Genomic DNA, 23,175 nt, shown 5'->3' on the forward strand with positions numbered 1-23,175 from the left:
ATGCTCCTGTACTTTTTTCTCTATTTCTTTCTTAGCTCTGCTCAGCAACTCCTTTACTAAGGTTATTTCTATCTTTACATGGGAGAGTACTTCTAATTTGATTTCCTCTATAGCCTCATGTAGTTGTTTTTTATTTCACTTGCTATCTTTCATGAGATTTCTGGTGTGTTACTTTTGAAGTCCTCTATTTCAATGTCTCCTGTACTTGCTCCTGGTGGACTAGATGGTTGAGACTAGATGATTTTGTGTTTTCATTTTTCCATTTTCTCCTTTCTAATTAATATTTGGTCCTTCAATCCCAGGAATGTCAACTGTTGATAGTGTGTATCTTGGGGTCCTAATGTGAGGTTGATGTTTGTCCAATTGCTGGGTCCCTCAATGACTAGGTGGGCCAGTCACCTGACTTTTCATTGCAGGGCCTGTTGGGTGAGTCCTATATTCTTCCTGGGCTGACAAGCCTAGTAGTACTGATGTAGGTCAACTTTTAGTTCCTACTATTACTTTGTCTTCAGGTTATTCCAGGTCACGCAATCTCCCTGTCTATAGTGTTTGCGGCTGGAGTCATGCAAGAAGTGTACGGCTGTAAGGGCCAAGGTCCCAGGGCAGCATGGTGTTCCTCACTGGTGGCTGGAGTTACTCCCCATATTCTCTTGAACTAAAAAATGGCATCACCATTCACCTTCTGATTTCCAGCTAACATCACTTGACCTCCTGGACTCCTCTGTTTCTCACATTGTACATTTAATCCATCAGCAAATCCTTTCAGCTCTGCCCACATTTACCCTGAATGAAACCTCTTCTCATAGCCATAACTGCAATCCTGGTCCAAGGAGAGACAGAGAGGGAGAAGAGGGAGATCAAGGTATACAGGAGAAAGGGAAGGAAGGAGCAAGAAAGAGTCCTAAATCTTACACACTTTCCACATACCTGAACCCACAATGTCATCTTTGTGTTCCTCAGTTAAGTAAACAAACAAAAAGGAACAACAGTTCATTTTGCAGTTTGAGTTCCACTGTATTTACTAAAGAACTACTCTTGCTCTACTCCTGCTCATCCATCACAAATATTTTATAAAAATACATCTATACATATATATATATGAATAATCTATTCAACAGTCTGCTCCCTTATTTAACTTGCTCATCTTTAATCTTTTATTTTTCTATTGCATCTCTACCAGTCACCACCATGGCAACTCTTCTTATCATTAGATAGGCTCTTATCATTAGATAGGCTCTTATCATTAGATAGGGCACCACTTGTGAAATCTCAATCTTAAACATTTCTTTGATCACCACAATCTTTGCTTCCTGCAAGGATAAGGGTGTTTATGTCTTTTGATAGGCTTATATTTGGACATAAAGATTCTGAATGGGAATTGCATCATATCATAAGATTTGAACAGCTAACTTATAAACTTAATCCAACTGATTAACTGACAGGAAATTGTCCATGAAAGCTATGGTCTAACAAGAAACGTAACATCCTTACAAAGAATTTTAAAATGTTTTTGATGGTCCTGCTCCCAGTATTTGAATAAATAAATGTATTCAGGAAAAAGAAGAGTCAGTATCACAGTGATGCCAGTTTTCTCCAAATTATTCTAGAAATCCAGTGCGTTTGTAGCAAACATAAAATAATCTTTGTGATGGTTGTGTTATTAACCTTGGATGGAGCCTCATCCTTTTTCGGGGTGCTCTGTGATGGGAGGCTGAATACTATACATGAACACCATCTGTGCCCTCAACTGCCAACCAGTGAGATGCATCCCCATAGAATGCAGAGCAGGAGAAAAGAATATGAGGATATTTACTTCTTAGCACACCCTGTTCCCTGCAGGTCTGAATGCTCCTGGAGCTCAGCCCCTATTAGGAAGTGACTGTTCCAACCTCTAGCTCTCGCCAAGATCTCAGCAACAGTGTCCAGTAGTACTGACCCATCAGGTGCAAGAATGCCAATGGCACTGTGCTGCTAGTAACACCTGGGTGCCTCATCACCTGCTTGCTCCCTGAACCCTGTACACACTCCACAAATGGTCTCTTTATGTGACATCTGCTTTCTGGTAGGATCCTAATGCAATCCACAGGAAACTGACAGACGTGATCTTCCTTAAATGGTCAGGGTTCACGGTTAGGTTTTACTGTGTTGATTCTCATCTACTCACCTATTGGAAAGGTTATTGTAACCCTGATATAACCCAAATAAGTGTGAACTGCTCAGGAAACTGACAGATGTGATCTTCCTTAAATGGTCAGGGTTCAAGGTTAGGTTTTACTGTGTTGATTCTCATCTACTCACCTATTGGAAAGGTTATTGTAACCCTGATATAACCAAAATAAGTGTGAACTGCTGTCACCCAATTCACAATAATCTCTTAAAATTAACAAGGTTGACATAAGCTAAGTGCCCTGTGCTTGAGATATGGTTATTAAAGTTGTCAGAGTCGTGTTGGCCTCACAGAGAACTTTTTCACTCTTAGCTCTTTTTAAAGTTAAAACATTGTAAAGCTACAATGAAATAAAGCATGATGAGTACTGAGAAAGTGCAAAAAGTACTTGCTTCTACAACTAGAAAAAGCACTGGGGCAGAGAATAGCTCGTAGCTTTTGCATTCCCTTTGCACATAAGCACGAGTCACTTCGTGGGAAACTCCTGGTCTTTGGATATTTGTACCTTTAAACGTCGCAAAAGTTCTTCAATGGAAACTCAAAATGCCTTCGATTTCAGCTAGTTTATAAAATGAAGTACATTGTAACAGATTTATCTTTTTTTTTTTAGGTATCTAACAAGGAAAAACCCCATACTGCTATCTCTGAGAAATGCCATCTCACTATATACCTTATTATCTAGTAAATAATAACTTTACTACTGATTGCTTTTCCCAACTGAATGAATACATAAGCAAATGTCACGCCAAAATGGCATTTCTACAATGGCATTTAATCCATTCTATTTAGATTAAAATATAAAAATTTTCACCTTTTCAACATGGAAACTATCTTCTAAATTAGCACAACTGAAGGTATCCAAGGTGATGGAAACTATCTTCTAAATTAGCACAACTGAAGGTATCCAAGGTGAGTTTTAAAATTACAAATCAAGCTAGAGAAGGAGAGAGGGCCTCCTGCCATATAAAATAATATGTACAAGGAGGAAACATTCATATCTGTATGGGGGGGACTGTGTGGGGGTTACTGGCACTGGAGATCAAACCCAGGACCTTCACCCTGAGGCACTTCCTCAATCCTTTATTTTACCTTTTGGTTTTGCAACAGGGTCACACTAAGTCACCTAGTTGCCCTGGGCGTTAGCTTGCAATCCACCTGCTTTAGCCTGCTGGGTCGCAAGGTTACAGCTGTGTGCCACCACAGTCTCTAATGCCTGTTCTTTAAGGTCCCACCAGCTCTTCAATAAAACATGCCTTTTTCCAGAGTGGCAGGGTAGACATTCATCTCCCAACACTGTTTCCAAAAGCCGGGGCAAATTTAACTTCCCAAGGGTATTCAGTGGATGATGCTTTTTAATTGTAGATGCGTTAGAATTGGGAAGTAATATTCAAGAATGCCACTGTAAACGCAATACAGTGCGTGATATTTCAAATTTTGACAACATAGGATATTCTTCAAGGTCAGGTCAAAGACTGATTGGGACATCAAGCTAAGAAGCTGTCAGTCCTAGGAGTATACTGATACTGATGATGATTACACCTTTTTTAAAAGAAAGACTGATTATCATATTACATGGAAAATTACCAGTGAGGTCTAGTAATTATTGCTAGCTTTCTGTGTCTTGTTTTTGAATTTGTGTTTTTTGCTTGCCACTTATTCTTTTACTACTAATTATAATATGGTACATGAATCAAATGTCTGTTTTACAGTTCCTGGTTTTATTATATATTTTAAGAGAATCCTGAAATAAAATTTTCTTGAGCACTCAGATACTAATCGTTTATTTGATTAGTTAGTGAATTAGAGTCAGCATTTTTGGTTAGCAATCTGCAACTCAATAAACAGGAGATTACATCAACTTTTAACATCATTTCCAATGAAACATTGACATTACAACAAAAAAGCCTTACAAAGCAATGAAAAATATAGGTTAATACCCAAGCATGCTAAATAAAATTTACAGGCATAAAAACAAATGTGTTTCTCCCACACTGGTCACATGGTCTTTTTATCATTTATCTTGGTGGAGGAGCTGGAGTTGTTTCCTACCTAGCAAGAAAAATGCCTACAACTACAGCTTTCCTGTTCTATGCGGGCATTAAAAAGACTGTTGCTCTTAAGTTCTAGAAAGATCTCAACTTCCCCCCAAAAGAGTTTAAATTACTGTGGTATAGTGACACATGTTTATAGCAACACAGTTAAATTTCAGTAGTAGCTGATATATCCATTCACAGACGAACGGATAAAGAAAATGTGGAGACTACTCAGCTGTCAAGACGGAGATACTAAGGGAAATAAACCAGACACAGAAGGTTAAATATCACATGGCTTCTCTGAGAGATCTAAAATATAAATTATTTAAAGAGCAAAATAAAAGAGAGATGGTAGGAAACAGGGAAGTAGAATCCACGGAGAAAGGCCACCTGGGGAAACAGGCAGTAAGTAAGTGTATGTTACCCAAGAATCCTGGGCCAAGATGAATGCCATTATTACGTACTGCAAACACATACGAATAAAAAATCGGAATACTCAACGAAAAGATGATCTTTTTTAAAAAAGTAACTAACACATCACGCACCTTTATTACAGGTTACAGGGATATTTTTAATAAATGCCATCTGCCACCTCCCAAACTCTTCCATCTATAAAGTAGTGTCCTATACGGATAGTGTGACAGTATTTATTTGAACTTCACAGTAAGCCTAGAGAGACAGTTGTTCTGATCCTCCTCTTCACAGAGCAGGGAATCCAAGGTGGGAAGGACTAAGTGACCCAGGCCCGCAGGTAGGCGGAGCGCAGCTCTAAACACCTAGGACCGACACTCACACCCCAGGCGTGGGGCTCCGGGCGGCTTCTGCGCAGGCGCACCGCAGGCGCCGCGTCTGGTTGTTATGGCGACACCGCGGGCGAACTTCTGGAAGGCGTTCAATATCCCCAGCAGACGAGGGGACTGAGAGGGTAGGGGGTTCCGACCCGCGGGCGACCTGGCCGCCGCTGCTCTCTCACCTGCTCGCCGCTCATGCCGCCGGCTCTCGCGGCCGCACCGAGTGCTTCCCGGATCGCTCCCGCCCGGCCTCGGAGCACTGACGCCGGAACCGCGGCGGCAGTGGGGAGCAGCAGTCTCCCCGCGCTCCCGCAGTCCGCTCTCTCAGCGCTCGCAGACCAGCGTCCCGGAAGCTGCCGTTGCTAAGCAACAGGTCGGCGCTGTTCCACTTCCGGTCTCCAAGTTCTGGAACTGGCTGTGCATCCCCACCGCTGGAGGGGCTTTCCGGGCCTCAGTGGAACCTTCTCTCCCGTGGGGGTGGCTCCCAGGGACACCTTTAACCCACGAGGATCGAAGACCCTCGAATTACCCCGGGAAATCCCCAGCCCCTGTGCTGTCGTCTGCTCGTTGTACTTGGAAGGTCTCGAGACGGGTGGAAGGAAAGGACTGCAAATTTCAAGGCTGACTTGGGCGAGTAAAATGAGAACAAGGCATACAAGGATGAGTTGGGTTTGGTTTCGTTCCGTTTTTTAAGTTTATGTGTTTCCAGGGGACGTTTTCTTCTGCTTCTTCCCACATACTGGAAGATTATCTCAGGAAGAACATGAGTAAAGAAACCTTTAAAAATTCACTCAAATGCACGTCCACAGATGGCTGCACTCTGAAGAGTGCTGTGCGCCCCGGGCACAGGAGAGAGACCCAGGCATCCCTCAGCGCAGGCTGGGGGAGGTTCAAGCAAGCATCGACCCCAGCAAGGAGGTTGGGGGGGGTTAAACGGGGTGGGGGGGACCTTCTGGGACCACAGCAAGCTTGCTTACTCCTCAATGGAGATGTGGAGGAGGTGTGGAAGCCGAGGTCTGAAGAAGATGTGGCCCGGCAAGAGTAGATTTGGGTAAAGGGAATTAAAAGCTAGAGGGACAGCCGAAATGATAAGCAGGCACCATACGAACTTAAAGGCTCTATAAAATGTGGTAAGGGGTGTAGGCCTCAGGGCCACTGACCTCCATTTAAAAGTTCTGTGTTAAGAAACAGCAAGCTTGGATCTAAATATTGAAGTGGGATCAGTAGAGACCCCTAGTAGCCCAAACAGTCTTGAGAAAGTACATAGCTGGAAGAGTAACACTGCCTGTTTTCAAAACTTACTATTAAGCTACAGAGATAAAAACAATGCCTTTTCAACAGTGCAGAGAAAACTGGATCACATAAAAAAAAGATAAAGTTGGATCCTTACCTATTATAAAAGTTTACTCAAAATGGATCAAATAGCTAAAGGTGGGAGCTAAAACCATAAAATTCTTAGAGGGAAAACTAGGGTGAGATTTATGACTCCAGATCTGGCAATTATTTCTTAGACATGGCTCCCAAATCAACAATAAAAACAAAGGAAAAAATAGGCAAATTTGACTTCATCAGGATTAAATACCATTGTGCATCAATAGACACTATCAACAGAATAAAATGACAGCCTGCAGAGAGAAAATGTTTGCAAACACATAAGCGTAGAGTTAATATCCAGAATGTTCATAGACCTTAGCATAGATGTAGAGAATTTGGAACCCTGCGCACTACTTGTGAGAAGGAAACTGGTACAGTTAACATGGCAAACAATGTGGCAGTGCCTCAAAAAAATGAAAATAATCATGATTAAAAAAAAATTCCCTTCTGGAATTCCCTATGTACCCAAAAGAGTTAAAAACTGAAACACAAACAGGTGTGTGTATACCCGTAGTAGCAGTATCCCTAGTAGCCAACAAGTGGAAACAAGCCAAATGTCCTTTTTTGAATGAATGGAAAAACAAAATTTAGAATATATATGCAATGACGGTGTTTTTAAGCCTTAAAAAGGAAGTGAATTCTAACACGTGCTATAACATGGATGAACCTTGAAGACATTCTGCCACCTGAAATTAAACAGCTATAAAATAAAAATGGTTCCACTCACATAGGACCCATATAGGATACAAATTAATATACATACATAGAAAGCCGGATGGAATTTGCCAGGGGCCAGAGAAACGGAGAGGTCAACGAGGTAAATAAAGAATGGTTGCTTAATGCGTATAAAGCTTCATTTTTGCAAGACTTTTTCTTAAAAAGGCTTTGCCTTGTCCAGAGTGTACCATGTGGCCTGTGAGATGTGTGTCTACAGCCAGTGCGTGTTATACATGCTGTTCAGAGGGCAGAACATAATTTCTGAACTGGGGACTTGAATTTGAAGTTAACACATAAATGACATCAGAATCCATGAGCTTAGATGAAATGACTCAAGGGGGCTTGTGTCGCTAAAACAGACGGAGCCTTGGGGACCCTAAAACTAAACACCGCCAGTGTTTAGGAATTGAAAAAGGAGACCCTTTAAAGAGCACTGAGCAAAAGTGGCTAGAAATAAAAAAGGAACTCAGCATTTAGAATCACAGATACACTCTTTAGAAGGTAGAATACAGTCAAAAACTCCTGAAAGCACCGTAAGGATTCAGGAGCAGCCAGTGGCTAGCGCAGTGACACAACCACAGAGGGTCAGTGTAATGTGAGGGGAGGGTTTGGGTCCACAGACCACAAGTTTCAAACATTTGGGTTATGAGCAAAAGAAACAGACTTGGTATCGGGAGCACCAGGCTGTGTCCCATGGTGACAAACCGAGGACGGAGAAGGTAGAGTGTAAACAGATTTTCCCAAAAGATACAAAGACAAATAAATAAAGCCCTGTGAGCTGGGAGGGGGTCCAAGGAGGACCCTTGTGAAGGCTTCGTGAGGACCTGGGCTTTAATTAGAAGGGATCCTGGGCCGTTGTGTAAGCAATGTGCTCTCTGTCCTAGGCAGGGCCCGTGCACCCTGAGTCAGTGGCCTGCGTGGCCACGCTCTGGGACGTCCCTGCTGAGAGACCCCTGGCTGGTGTTCTGGATCCCCAGAGGGCCATGGCTCAGCAGACTCTGTTTTGGGCTTCAAGGTTCTGCTCTGGGACCTCTGTCCATACTGCTTAGTAGAATCCTACACTTGCTTCGATAATTCCTGTTACATTAAGATTGTTGATATTTCTTGAAACAGGGATTTGATATATTTTGGCACACAGGAGAGTTCAGGTTGTGTTTAAATGCAAGCAAAGAGGAAAGAGATAAATGAAAAGGAAAAGCAGGTCAGATTAATTCCAGGTACAGAACTACCCTGGAAGGACATTGGATCAAAGGAAGAGAAAGCCTTCATGGAGAGGCGGGCAGTTACGTAAGTCTGCCAGTGGGTAGCTGGGGACATTCCTCCCAGAAGTGAGTTTCATTTTTACTGTAACATAGAAAGAAAAATCTTCTGGTAAAAACAAGAAGGAAATTAAGAGACTGATGAGAAATTTGAGAAAAATGAACAAGTTTTGAAATAAATGGCAGAAAATGAGGGCAGCGGGAAGGGACAGCTGAGACCCAGAGGGGTGACCTCAGGGCGCTTCCGGGCAGGCTCGGGTTAGGAGGACAAACCCAGCGTGCAGTCCCCGGCCAGCGGGACAGAGGACGGTGCAGCGAGAGTGGAGACTCCTATAAGAAGGAAGTAGGAGAAGGAAGAGTCACAGCCCCGAAGTCCCTAGGGGAAGAAAGGACATTAAAAGGGGACAAGCAGACCGAGAAAGAGGGTGGGCGGGCGTGTCAGCGGAGACCACGGCATGTGAAATAAATTCACAGGCGGGAAGAACCCCGGCGAGGGGACCACACTGAGCCGGGAACTGCAGGAACTCTGGATGTTAAACGTGTCCCTGTGTGGCCATGGAGGTGACCCATGGAGGTGACCCACGGGAGATGAAGGATCTAAGCTGCGGAGGGTAGAGCTACTCCCAGGTTGCCACAGCAGCGGCAGACAAAGGTGAACTGTGAGCCCGGGTCTTAAATCAATAAAACACAAAGAGACCTTGTGAGCCTAAGGTGGGTAAAAGTTTGCACTGGAAAACAAAGGATAAACGTTGCATCTCCCAAATCTGGAAAGTGGAAACCACAAACTGCAGTAGAAGGTCCCGAGGGAGGGATGGGGCACTGAGAACAGGGCGGGGATGTAGCGGATCTTGTTTCATAGCAGGAGGCACAGCCGCAAGAGTTGAAAGCTGGTAGGTTCTAGAGGCTGGAGTCCTCCAAGTAGAAACAAAGAAACAAAAAATCGATCAGAAACGCCTAGAACTGATGCTACAGGCAAAAAACAAGTTTAATGACTCCAGGCCCTGTGCCCAAAGAAGGTCCCCGGAGTCCCCAGGTGTTTGGAAGAAACTGAAGGTTCCTGCAGAAGTCCAGGGTCAGCCCCATCTTGGCCTTCTTGCTTCTTGGCTCCTCTGTGGTCTCCTCTTCCATTTGGCCCACCTTGAGAGCTGTGATTGAAATGGGCGCAGCCCAGGTATGCTGACCTCCTGCGGCCTCTGCCAGGCCCATTTAGAGATCCTCTGGGGTTCGCTTCTCATCTGCAGAAGGCTCTTTCTAAATTTGTCTTTGGCAAGGCCTCTGGTCAGAACTATGAAAGGAAAACAATTTTGTAAAAACTGGCAAATGACAGTCCTTTTGTATTTGCCAATTACCGTGATCTCTATCAAGCTAAAGGAATGTGACTCCCTGGCTGGGTTCGCACAGTAATTCTCAAAGTAATTACAGAGAGCAAAGAGCAAAACCTGGCCTGACCTGGAGTAGCCCCTGTCCTCGCTGTTCAGGTGAAGACCAGCTCGAAGCGCTGACAATGTATTTCTCACACTGAATTTTAGATGAGATGCCCTGGGCCACTGGATCCTTGGATGTTAGAAACTGTATCGCTCCTCTTCCTGTCTCTTTGAAAGACTCCCTCACACGACCATTTGGACAGTGCTATCCGCGTGCTTTTAATCTAGCGATCTACAGACATGGAAGTCCATTCTAAGAGAAGGTATCTGGGAGCGCAAACTGGTTACCCCCGTAGACAAGTGTGGAAAGACCCAACGGACAGCAGAAATTGACCTCCTGATTGTCTGGTTCCCTACGCACTGCATTTATCAGCTTGTGTTTCCTCTCGCAGTTTAGATGTTTTCTTGTTGCTTTTTGTTGTTTGCTGAGATCTTAGTCATGAACCAAATGCTTACTTAAGGTTTTTATGCCCGAATTTGTGCTGCCTATAAGGGAATCTTCTATAAGAAGCGTTAGTGTTTTCCTTTAAAATATACTCGGTAAGTTTAAGCAGCTGCCCAGTTCTACCTTCTTACGTTGTTATGCGTTGTGTTTTCACCACCGTCACTGAAAGCTCAGAGGTGTTTGTTATCCATCATTGTCCTGAAGCAAGGTGGCAGCTTTTTATTCTCAGGGCATGGCCAAGGTTGGGGAAGCAAGCCAGAATGTGGCGTCCTCCTCCCTGGCTGTGCTCCTCTCTCTCTGTAAGCTCTGCTCCTCCTGGTTAGGACTGGTCTAAGCAGGGAGGGGAGGTGCAGAGGTGGCCAGGCTCCCGCTCTTGCTTCAGGGAGGAGAACCTGTGAGCCAGGGCCTCCCGACAGGAGGGGCATCCAGTGGAATACAGCTGAGATGTCTTAGAGAGTGGGGACCAGCTTGGCAAGTTCCAGGCCTGAAGATGGCCAGGGATACAGTGAGGGAGAGTCCTGCTTTCAGGACACAGATCATGAGCAGAAATGAGGTGAGCGCAGAAGCAGGCAGGTCGGTGAGGAGCCCCTTGGAGAAGGCCAGGGAGCAACCCAGGGTAGCACGTGGGGAGAGGAGACAACGCGGTAAGCTCTGGGAGAGAACCTGGTGCACGGGTGGGGATGATGCCTGTTCGGCACTTGTGTCTGAGCCCCTTGGTGGCTGTGTCACCTTTAGAGTGAAGGTGGCTGGGAAGGGGAGGAGATGAGGGAGGATGAAAGGAGTGAGACATTTGATTTAAATGCTCTGCTCTGAGATGCTTATTGGGTGCCGAGCAAGGAGCTGAGGAAACTGGAGGATATACACTGCTGGATGTGTCTCGGGCAGGGTGTAGATCCGATGTTCACCCACAGAGGGACGGGAACCAAAGCTCCTGAGACCATCAGGTGATGGAGTAAGTAGGAGGAAAGGAAGGAAGGGGAGAGAAAAGAAAGGAAGGAAGGAAGTTAGGTTGTTAGCTCAAGCACCAGGTCTTGGAGCTGCTGTTTTCTCTTTTTGGAAACTTGAAACTTAAAAATAACAGTGTTTTTGTTCTCTTAACAGAGTTATGCAAGTGCGTAGAGTTACAACAGACAACTTTGATACAAAAGAACAACAGCTATGAAATGTGGTTGACAGTTCATGCATACGGTATTTGTTTGTGACAATATTGAGCTATATATGGAACATTTCCCATAAAAACAGCTAATGATAGTGCTTTGTTACCACACGTTGAGCTGCTAATCACAACCAGGCCTGGAAAAGCACAGACCACTGCATTAGGTTCTCTGAACACTAGAGGGAGACATTCTCACTGGCAAATCAGGAAGCAAGCAAAACCTTTAGGGCTTTTCCCCTCTTCTTGTAGAACTGCTCTTTTAACACAGAACCTCAGACCCTTTTAAATGTTGTTATTTTCGCAGTCATCCAGACATAGACATAGAGGCAGCCATTAGTACGGGAGGAGGTCATGTTGGGGTGAGTAGCCGGCTTCTGGGTTAAGACTGCTTTCTTTATGCTGACAAGGATGCTGCTGTGCTTTGAGGTGATCATGAACCAACAAGACGTGAGCCAGCTGATTTCTATTCGGAGAAGCACGAATCCCACCCATCGCCACCCCCAGCAACTCCAGGAATTCTGGTACTGTGCTCGTTGTGAGAAAAAGTGTCAAAGGCCTCTAGAAGGCGTGTGTCTATGGACACAGATACCCCCCACCCCGTACCTCATCGAATTCCTTCCTTCTCAGGTGGCTTAAAGGTCACTGGCACAGAGTTTGCTCTGGGCTTTTTATTTGCCCAATAAAATGCTTTTCAACTTTGCGAGGTAATCACAGAGATATGCAGTGTTTTCACGATCGCTTGGGGCAACTCAAAAACTTTCTCTCTATTTACTTTGGTAATCTTTCCAAAGAACACACTGCAAAATGTCCTCCCTGATCAAAGGTGGACTGTGAGACCTGGCCAACAATCTTAGCCGGCAGCATGCTTTCTTTGACCTTGTAACTAATTTAATAAGTCTCCTTTTTGGTAACCTGCACACTGAAATACTTTAGTAATTAAAGGAAAGAGTGGCTTTTCTATGGCTAGGGCAGGAGTCTGGAGGAGGAAACTGGTTTCTCTCTGAAACCAGAGCTCAGCTGAGTTCTGCCTCCCTCACTGGTTGGTGAAGGTCCCCAAGTTATTTTGCATCTCTAAACTGTTATCACACCCCAAGCTGGGATCGCGCGCTTCATTGCCGGTGGGATTGATTCATGTCATCCTTGAAAGCAGACCAGGAGTGTGAGCAGCCACCTTCCTCTTTCCTTCCACCTGAAGCGCTTTAATGAAACGACTCTGTAATCCGTGTGGTCAGAGCTGGTGTGTGCCGGACTTAGAAGCAGAGTGTGAGCTGGGCCCCACGTCCAAGGCAGTCCTGTAGGAGTGCAGGACAGAGCCAAGCTCCCGAGCGCCCACAGCCGGGCCACGCCCTGACCTTGCTGAGGTGCCATGTGCTTCAGGGTCCCTGCGCCTCAGTACAGGGAGGGGGGCGAGAAAGAGACAACCACAAGTTAGATGAGACCTCTGTTCTTAGAGAAACCATCTCCGCTTTCCCTCCACAGATGAAAATTCTGCTTCCCCTGCTCCAGAGAGGCCCGTTCCCCTGGAGATGTGTGCAGCCTGCCGGAAGTCACCTGTCCCCACACTGGCCAGTCAGCCTGCAGGCTTGTGTGGTGGTCACTGACTGTCTGCAGCCGGCTGGGCAGAGCCAGGCCCTGCTGTGCGACTTCACTCCGGCACACTTTACAGCGCTGGTCGGAGCGCTGACCACGTACCTGGGTGTTTTTAAGTTTGATAACAGAACTCACCAGGGTGAGTGCGCAGATACAATTTGAATCGCTTTTCTGGTAGCATCTGAAAATTGCCTTTTCCTTCAAATTATAGATTCTTAAAAGAATAGCACAGTGGACTTCTGTTTGTGTGCTTCACTCAGGTGTCCACACTGGTTTTGCTGAGTAATCAGTCAGTGGAAACAGATAAAAGTGATCATGATGGAAGGGTCACCATCTACAGCTAAAACACAGCAAAGAGAGTGTGGGACAGTCACTTTCATTACTGCTGAGCCATTTTTCTTTTAAAACCCTATAACTGAGTCTCATTATTGGTCATGAAATATATGGATGGTTGTTTTCCGGTACTGGGGTTGGAATCAGGAGTGCTGTACCCCTAAGCTACATCCCCAGCCGCCATCAGCATCTTGCCGCTCACCTTCATCGTCATCATTGTCATCAGTTTCACTCTGGGACAAGGTCTCACTACGCCGCCCAGGCCAGCCTCAGACTTGTGATCGTCCCGCCTCAGCCTCTCAAGCCTCTGGGATTACAGGTGTGCGCTGCCGTGCTCAGCACAAATAGTTTGATGACTGTAGACATAACTGCATTTTCACAACACCGAGGACTGGAAGAGAAAATGAAGTCTTGTTATTTATTATTCAGGCTGCAGAATAAAGAGGTGTGGAAGCTAAAATTAGAATGCTCTTCAAGGCTGAGAGAGAGTCACACATGACCCGGATCACCTGTTCTCCAAGTGTCACACCATAACAGGGAGCACGGATAACGCTCGGTCTTCACGGCCAGGTACCGCTCCGGGACCAAGCTGACCTGTGACACTGTTTTATGGTGGCCACACCCCTGCTGCGAGCCGCACGTAGGCAAAGGTCCACGTCCCCTGAAGGGCCGAGCAGGCACGTACTGCCTGAGGTCATGGTCACGACTGAAGCTGCATTCTTTCACAGTAATCACAGGCAGATACCTTTTAGACGGGCACTCAGGAGAAAGGAAAGCAGGTGCAGGAGTCTGCACGTAGCCTCCTTCGCTTCTGCGTTTAACGACTGACGATCGCATAATTAGCATTTTCTTTTAAAGTCTGTGCCATTTGCTCCTTCTCCCCATATCCCGATTCTCCAGCAGGGGTTCTCGCCCACTAACCCGTTTCCTCTGCACCTGACCACTGTGGAAGCCCCGTAACCGGACGTCCTTCCCACGGGCATTGACAGAGCCCTGGGTCAGTACAGCCTCAAGCCCACTTCTCCCTTCTCCCACCTACTGTCCAGAACCGCGGGCTGTGTCACCTCCTACTTCAAACTGTCCTCTTGGCTTTGGGGACTGCCAGGCCTCCTTGTCCCAGCTCCCCTGTTTCCTCTTTCGTTCCCGTCCTGCACCGACCTCCCCAAAGCCCTGCTGGACCCCCGCCCTCTGCCCCAGCCACGGCTCCTTGTCACCTTGGCCCTTTGATGCCTGACACCGCGTCACCACCAGGTTCTCTGGTTCGCCTACCTGTCGCTGTGTCCAGCTTCTACGTGGCTTTTCCCTTTAATTTCCATACTGCTCAAACTGCTAAGCTCAAAACGCTTCTTGATGATTTTCATTTCCCTTTCAGCCTTCCTGCCCTCTGAGTTCCGTGTCTTGACCATCTTTTCCCTCTGTCCTTCAAGTCCAAATCCATTTATTTATTTCCTGTTATTATGCTTATCAAATATCTTACAGCCCAGGCTTTCCTTCAGGTCCTATCGCCCCTTTAAATCCACTTTTTGTACCCACGTAACTGTGTCAGTTTTTGAATTGTCTTTTCCTTCTGCTGGCCTACTCCTTAGACACTTCTCAAGGAAGGAAACACTAATGTAATGAGATGACCCCTTCTTGGGTTTGGCATGGTTCACTCTGTCTGTGAAGAGTGTCCCTCAGAGCCTTGCTCCTCCCCGTCCCCGGAGTCCCCTGCGTCTCTCCACGCAGAGCTTCTCCGCTGCCACCCTGGAATCCCCGCTTGGACTGACTCACATTTTCCCTGAGGCTCCGTCCCCGCATTTCCTGCGCCTCACTTTATCCCAAGCCTATTGGTCACCTCTGCCTCAATGAAGCTTTAGCATCCAGCAGTGGTCTGGTGTCTCCGGGTGAGAATTAACACAGCGTCACCTTCCAGCTGGTTAACTGTTATTTCTCTTTTTCCTTTCACGTATTTTTTCCATGTTTCCTTGCTTTCTAAATCCTAGGTTAAAGATCTCCTCCTCCACGTGGTTTTTTTTTTTTTTTTTTTCCTACCACTCCAGACACTCAAATCCTCCAGCTGTGGCAGGCAAAAGTTTTAGACACTAATTGAACAAATGCAAACACTTTCCGGTTGTTCCATATTTTAAAGATTGACCTCAGTGAAATTAATTGACTTGTGAGACCTAAAGGATACACACATAAATTAACAGGGAAAGATGTTATTTTTCTAAGTTGAGGCATTAATATTATTAATAGCAGCAATAAATAGAAGTGAATTCTTAGAACTATTGCATTCTCAGTGGAATTAAGCAATGATTTATCACTATAGTTTAAGAAATAGCCATCACCACAGCCTATGGAATGATCATCCCCTTTATAACTTTTCTCTAATTGTAAAAGTGAATTTATGCCATAGTAGTGGGTGTACACTGGTGTCCTTCTATCAAAATCGCAGAGGGGGATGGAGTGAACCTTGCTCAAACTGGCGGCAATGTCTGTTCATTGTTCTAATAAATACAGCACACAAATGCTACTGCGGTCAGTGGTAATTTAAACTGGGGTGCGAGAGACGGTGGACATGTGAAAACTCTGTCCTCAAACCGTAATGATGGAAGATATTGTAATGTATCTTTTAAACTGTAGACAAGTCCTTCTCCCTTTAGGAAACTGCCACGTTTTTGTACTACTTGGTTTGATCTGCTAATCTTTTACTCTGGGTTCTCACACAGTCAGGATTTTCTTTGTTCATAGTGTCCTTGTTCAATTTTATTAGCAAGGTTCACCCAGGCTTTAGTTTGGAATCTTCCTCTTAGTCTTAAGATTTTCTAAGGTTAGAATTATGTTGCTTGAATGTTTCATTGAATTCAAATATAGAACTTTCTGACTTGGTGCTTCCCTTTGAAAAGTCTTAATCACTAATTCAATAATATTAATGGTTGTAATGCTGGTGGTAGCATATGCCTGTAATTCTAGCACTCAGTAGGCTGAGGCAGGAGGATTGCTCTGAGTTTGAGCTGGGCTACCCAGTAGGTACAAGGCTGGCCTGCACTACAAAGCAAGACCCTATTTCAATAATAACAATAATGATGATGATGGTTATAAGACCATTCAAATTTTCTACTTCTTCAGTCTATTTTGATAAGATATATATAGATAATATAATACATTTCATTTTAATTGATGCATAGTGGTTTTATATATTTATTAGGTACAGTCTGATACTTTAGTTTTTATCTGATCCATTGAGTCATAAGGTTGGGCGTCATACCATGTACGCAATTTCTAGCAATCAAATTGGAATAATTAACATATTAATCACCTTAAACATTTAACATTTATTAAGGCCCTGGAGAACTTTTAGGATGGGCACTAATTACCAGGAAGACCAAGCGTGGGACTGAAGTCTCCTCCCCTCCCATCAAGGACGGGCGGAAGGCTGGAGACTGTTCACCAACAGTGGTCAGTGACTTGGTCAACCATGCCTGAGTGACGAAACTTTGATAACACACGCCTGAACAGCAAGACTTGGGAAGCCTCCAGAAGGGTGAACACATCACATGCTGGGACAGTGACACACACAGGGTGTGGAGGCACTGTGCCCAGCCCCACCCCACTCCGCGTCTTGCCCTGTGTATGCATATTTTCCAGTTCCAGAGGAGTATTCTCCACCACAAGGCTGTGATCAGGATGACAGAACTTCACTGAGTTCTGTGAGTCTTGCTTGGGAGTTATGGAACTGCCAGAGAAGTCGTGAGAAACTCAGAGTTTGTAGCTGGTCAGGCAGAAAGATGTGCACTCCAGATTTTCCAACAGATGGTGGGGTGGGACCGAGCCCTGAACCTGTGGGATCTCTGCCAGGACTGGGTGGTTAATGTTTGAATCGAATGAGATCCTGGGACATTATTGGTGTCAGAGAATCAGATCGTTGTGAGGAAGACTGGGCAGTGTGTGTCATTCAAAAACCTAAAAACGCACTAAGAAAACAGGTGGTAGATTCTCAGGGACGAGTTTCCAACCAATCAGTCCAGCCCACACCCCAGGACCTATGGTGTCCCCCAAGCAGGTGACAGGTGACAAGCCTAGAAAAGGCCTGTGAAGACCAGAGCCTCCAAACTGTATGCGTCTCTAACTCAACGCAAACTCATCCATTCTTCTCACCATTGTGCAAGAATATCATCATTTTCTACATGATCCACCACAGGAAAAATTACAATTTTGAGTGACAGTTTCGGCTCCAGGCTCTTTCATCTCATTGCCCCCCACACACACACACACAATTGGTGGATGAAAGCCACCAGCTGCGCTGAACAGACATTACCTATTGAAAATAATTTTTAAATTGGTGACTACTAGAAATTGACTCTTTTCTCACCTCTTGACCAGAACTAGTGCAACACAAACTCTTGGGTAAGTGTGAACCAAACGTCCTTCAGGTGGGTTAACCAAGGCCACAGTGAAGAGGGCAGAGTGTTAGGTCGTGTATTTGACTACTTGCACAAGGCTATCTGTTACCTGTCATGCATGACCCAGGTGTTATCTGAGAGTCCACTGAGTCATAAGGTTGGACGTGCATAGCAATAGTCCATCACGAAATGGGAACAGTATATACATGATTGAACAGGGCAGGTCCAGAGGGTACAGGTAAATGACATGAGGACGTTGCCCAGATACCTATGGCTCCCACGCCTGCTATATTGCTTTGTGTTTGTTTCCCAGCATGCTTGTATGGCCTTGTGGGGTGCACCCTTCGGTCAGCTGTCAGAGCAGGAGAGGGCAAGGGCCTCATTTATGGACTGTTCTGCATGTTATGTGGGCACCACCCACAAGTGGGCAGCTGCAACATGACAGTCCCTTTCCTGGACTTCCCTGAAGGACATGGTGATGGGAAGTTATCACAGTGGGCAGAACTTTGGGCGGTGCATCTGGTGGCACATTTTGCCTGGAAGGAGAAATGGCCATAGTGTGACTGTGCTCTGATTCATGCACGGTAGTCAATGGTCAAGACCGTGGAAGGAATATAACCGGAAAATGGGTGTCAAAGATAGTTGGGGAAGAGGTATTGGATAGACCTCTCCATACGGGAAGTGCTCACCAAAAGATGACCTCATCAGAAGAGGACTTCAACAATCAATGGATGAGATGACCTATTCTGTAGATAGTGCAGAACCTCTTTCTTCAGCCACCCATGTCACTGCCCCAGCCCATGAACAGAGTGGCCAGGGTGGCAGGGGTGAAGGCTATCACAGGCTCAGCAACACGGGCTCCCCTCCCCAAGGCTGACCTGGCTACAGCCACTGCAGAATGCCCAGTGTGCCAGCAGCAGAAACCAACACTGAGTCCCCGAGATGGCACCATGCCCTGGGGAGCAGCCTGTGACCTGGTGGCAGGTTGATTACATTGGCCCACTTCCATCATGGAAGGGACTGTGCTTTGTCCTCACTGGCATAGACACTTATTCTGGATATGGATTTTCCTTACCACACATAACACTTCTGCCAAAACTGCCATCCGTGGACTCTGGATACCTCCTCCACTGTCACGGAATTCCACACAGCACTGCCTCTGATCGAGGAATACATTTTATAGCCAAAGAAGTGAGGCAGTGAGCTCACGCTGATGGAATTCACAGGTCTTACCAAGGTCCGCACCATCCAGAAGCATCTGGGTTGATAGAAAGGTGGAACAGTCTTTTGAAAACACAATTGAGTGCCGGGTTGAGTGCAGGACTGGGGCAAGATTCTTCGGAAGGCTGTGTATGCCTTCAGTCAGCCCTGACTCTGTGGTACTCTGTCTCCCGTCGCCAGGATTCACGGGTCCCGGAATCAGGGGGTGGAGGTAGAAATGGTATCACTCTGTCACCCGCAATGATCCACTAGAAAAGTTGTGCTAGTATTCCTGAGACTAGGTTCTGCTGGCTCAGAAGTTGTTATGGTTAATACATTGTGTCAACTTGAGAGTCAAGAAGCTTAATTAAGTAACTCAGCAGTTCTACATCCTAGGGTACAGAGGCCATGCCCTTATCTCTGGGATGTTATTCATTGTGTTTCCTTGAGAAGTTTAACTAAGCAACTCAGCAGGGGGCCAGGGTCTTCACTTGGTAAACATTCTGATCGTGTGCAAGAGGAGGGCATGGAGATGGTGTGAGTGTTACTTACACCTGAGGTCAGGTAGCCTACTTACAATATAAGGGAGGAAAAGAGGCTTGCTTTGCCCTGGTTTTGCTCTTAGAGCTTTTTCTGTCTTCTGCTGCCTTGAAGTGTTACCCACTGCCATGCCACCCTGCCTTGGAGCCAGCTGATGGCAGGCTGAAACCTCCACAAGCTGTGATCTAAATAAACCTTTCCTTCCTTAACTTTGGGTGTCAGGTATTTCATCCCAGCAAAGAGAGAAAGGTACCAAGACAGAAGCCTTATTTCCAGAGGGAGGAAGGCTTGTACCAGGAAGTACAACAGTGATGCCATCAAACTGGAAGCTAAGGTCAAGTCACAGTGTTGTCAGGGGTGATTGACCCCGACTGTCAAGAGGAAATTGGACCACCACTCCACACTGGAGGACGGGAAGAATACACGCGGAGTGAGGAGATCCCTTAGGGCGCCTCTCAGTGTTTACCTGCCCTGTTGTTAAAGTCAGTGGGAAACTACAACCACCTAATCCAGGCAGGATGACAAGTGGTCCAGCGCCCTCAGGAAGGAAGGTGTGGGCCACATCACCAGGAAGGAACCAGGACCTGCTGAGGTGCTTGCTGACGGCCAGGGGAATACAGAATGGGGAGTGGAAAAAGATCATTCTGAATACCAGCTACGACCCTGTGACCAGCCAGGTGAGCAAGGATTGCGGTTGTACAATTTCTCTCCTGATGTGATTCTAGTGTTCTATAATGTTGATATGGTTAATAATGGTTTCTAAGGATCGTTAAACCTACATTAAAATGTTCCAGTTATGAAATAAACACTACTGGTGAGCATCGCCCAAGAAAACTTGCCTTCTATTCTGGGGAAGGACCTAGTGTGCTTCCATTTGTATGCAGGACAGTTACAACTTTATGAGCTCGTCTCTGTACCTGGAGACTGGGTTAAAGAAATGTGTCTGGTTGTCAAGTTGACGAGGGGTGGACTGTGACGGTTGAGTGATTGTGTCAGTGGGGAACTTTAGTTAAGAGAAGCTTAACTAACTGGACTCAATAATTCTACACTCTAGGCGTAGAAGACCCATGCCAGGGCAGTGGTTGCCTGGGTGGTACAAAGGGGGCCTGAGGAAGGTGGACCTGCTTCAGTTCTTCAGAGGAGCGCTACTCTTCGCCTCCAGCTTGGACCTCATCTCCTGGCTTCGGGTGTAGACTCCTCAGCCTTCCACTGTGGATGCTTCAGCCTCTGTTGCAGGCCAACAGCCTTGGCCTCCTGTTACGGACTCCCACAGGACACTACAGTGAGCTCCAGACCGGGCCTGAATTCTGTGTTCTGCAGTGTGTAGACAATAGCTCACATGCTTCCTTATCCGACTCTGGGGAGACCATCATAAGCCAATCTTGTAAGTTTCTGTACATTTCTATATCTTGTGTTATAGCTGTCTCTTTTCTAAAACACTGACTGGTACACCACTCAACCCAGCTGTACTCAGGCTGGTATTTTTATCTGCACTGGACTGACTGATTCAGAAACCAACAGAGGAAGAACTATCTCAGTTGCTAACCTCACTGGAGATGCACAGAGTTTCTCAAGCGAGGGGCAATGCTGACCCAGAAAGGCTCAGTGCACCAGTATGGAACTCAGCTGTGTTTATCTGTTTCCCATCGCTGTAGATAAAGATCCAAGAAGAGGTGTCGAGTAAAGAAAAGACATTTGTTTCTCGCTGTTCTGGAGGCAGGGAGTCCAACAGCTTGGTGCCAGCATCAGCCCGAGGTTTCCTTCTGCACTGTCGCATGGTGAAGGGCATCGCATAGCGACACAGAGCAGGTGTGTCACTTCAGGTCTCTCTGCCTCTTCTCTAAAGCCCACCACTGGGACCCCATCCTCTTCCTCCAAAGGCTCCACCTTCAAATGGCATCAGCTGGGGGATTTGGGGAGTATGCTTCTAACCCACGGGCCTTCAGAAGCTGCATTCAAACCATGCGTCCACATTCCCCAGGGATTGTGAAATGTTCGCCCGCACAGAAGTTGTCCTAAGCGGCACCTTCTCCTGCTCAAGCTCTCAGTCCTCACTGCAGAGCTCTGTGAAAGCTCTTCTACGAGCAACTCCATCCTAAGCCACCGGACTTCCTACGTCCTGCTGTGACTGGCGCCGGGACCGTGTCCGACAGGCCCTACTGCAGACCCGCACTGTCCACGGAGAATCCTCTTTCCTTAAAGGATTTATCACTGCACACAGGAGTGAGGCCCATGGTTGGTGAGTTCCTGGTCTCCATCTGTTTTCTACTTTTGGATCCACTTAGTTGGGAGCCCCTTCCACAGCTCAGCAGTGGTGACCCGGTCCTGGCCCTCACGTGGGACACATGTTAGTGCTCAGCCCAGTAACCTGGCACTGCGCGTGCTCTCCTCTGTAAGAGTCTTCAGACTACAACTTGAAGGGGAGAATTTCCAGGGGCCACATTTCCACCGAGGTTTGTCACACATACACACACACATACACACGCACGCACACCTTAGCTCTTCTAGCATCTGCTATAATCACTGCTCCCACACTCACAGATATGAAACGACTTCATGTAAAGAGATAGTTAACATTTTCTGTCACCAAACTTCTACAGATCACTCCGTGGGATGTTTAGTGACAACCTTGCATGGGATTGTCCTTCCATAGAACGTGGGGCCTAGCCAAAGCTATACAGAGGTTTGCTCAAGAACATTTCTTGTTGGATCAGCCTTTATTAAATGCTCCTCAGGAGCTGATATTCTGGGAACAAAATATTACGGGTAAAGAAAAGCATGTGAGGTTTCCAAAAGCAAATGCGTATGTAACCAATGAAAGGATAAAATTTCAAGGCTTGTACACTAAAGCAGCTGTTACATGATTTACTGGAAAATTCCTCCAAAACATAGCAGAGGCTGCCGGCTACAAAGGAAATACTTTTCCTCCAAGTGCACAGTGTTAAAATTCAATATGTTATGTACTCAAAATACCTTCCTGTTAAAGTCTAACCCTAACCTCCACCGTAGGGACTCGACTCCTTCCTTCCCGCTGGAAAGCCATGGCCCCTCCGGTGTGAGAGCCCTTGTGGGAGCCCTGAGCCCAGGGACACATCCCTCCCCGCAGCTTCCAGCATCAGCAATGGGCTAGGGCTTCATTTCTCATGCAAAAGGGACTCACAGTGCATGGGGTACGTCGTCACATTTCACCCTCGCTTAGAGGAATGAGCTTAGCCAAGCCAGCAGGATCACTGTGTGACCACCTGCACTGGACACAACTGCAAAGGACAGCTGGCAGGGCCAGGGGGAGGAAGAAAGCAGACGGTTCCCAGCACCTGCTTTCACCCATGCGGCGAGCAGCACCCAGAGGGACCTCGGGTGCCATGGGGCCGCTGTGCTCCCATGGACACCTAGGGGAGCAGACTCTAAGCCCCGAGAGGGTGCAGGTGCTCCTGGGTGTCAGCACATGGCACAGCCGCTGCCCCGCATCCAGGGCACACAGAGAACCCAGTGGGCTATGATGCCCCCAACCACCCCAGCCAGCACCCCATCCACTGGTGCTGAGCCAAGGGCAGTGGTAGGAGTGAACGGCAGCCCTTAGGCTGACATGCAGAGCCGCACCTGGCAGGGGCCCACTGTTGGTGCCCAGGCTGCCCAGGGTGAGGGCCTGGCCACCTCCTGACAGCGCTCCTGGCTGTGCTAAGGTGGGAGCCGCTGCTGGGTGTGCAGATAGTGACAGGGACTTTGGGTTCAGAGGCACATGGACTTGATCTGCCCTCCAGCTG

At 46.6% G+C, this 23,175-nt stretch overlaps 2 protein-coding genes across 3 annotated transcripts in view; both read right to left on the reverse strand.

The window, feature by feature from the left end:
- The window catches only part of Dnah7 (dynein axonemal heavy chain 7), a 239,656-nt gene extending 233,783 nt beyond the window's left edge, over positions 1 to 5,873 (reverse strand). Inside the window, exon 1 of the mRNA XM_023562205.2 lies at positions 5,174 to 5,873. Within this exon, the coding sequence (XP_023417973.1) occupies positions 5,174 to 5,188 (15 nt within the window). The 5' untranslated portion in view covers positions 5,189 to 5,873. The remainder of the gene's footprint in view (positions 1 to 5,173) is intronic.
- A 3,427-nt stretch (positions 5,874 to 9,300) lies between these two features.
- Stk17b (serine/threonine kinase 17b) overlaps positions 9,301 to 23,175 on the reverse strand; it is a 64,282-nt gene continuing 50,407 nt past the window's right edge. The window contains exons 8-10 of one of the 2 annotated variants that reach the window (XR_010050944.1): positions 13,492 to 13,680; positions 13,092 to 13,296; positions 9,301 to 9,626 (exon numbers count right to left, since the gene is read on the reverse strand). The gene's annotated coding sequence lies outside the window, so the exon portion shown is untranslated. The remainder of the gene's footprint in view (positions 9,627 to 13,091; positions 13,297 to 13,491; positions 13,681 to 23,175) is intronic. The other variant, XR_010050945.1, reaches the window with a different exon arrangement.

The sequence above is a fragment of the Cavia porcellus genome, unplaced genomic scaffold, assembly GCF_034190915.1.
Source record: "Cavia porcellus strain 051 isolate PalLab524CR breed Dunkin Hartley unplaced genomic scaffold, mCavPor4.1 scaffold_12, whole genome shotgun sequence".
In the NCBI taxonomy this organism is placed as follows: Eukaryota; Metazoa; Chordata; class Mammalia; order Rodentia; family Caviidae; genus Cavia; species Cavia porcellus.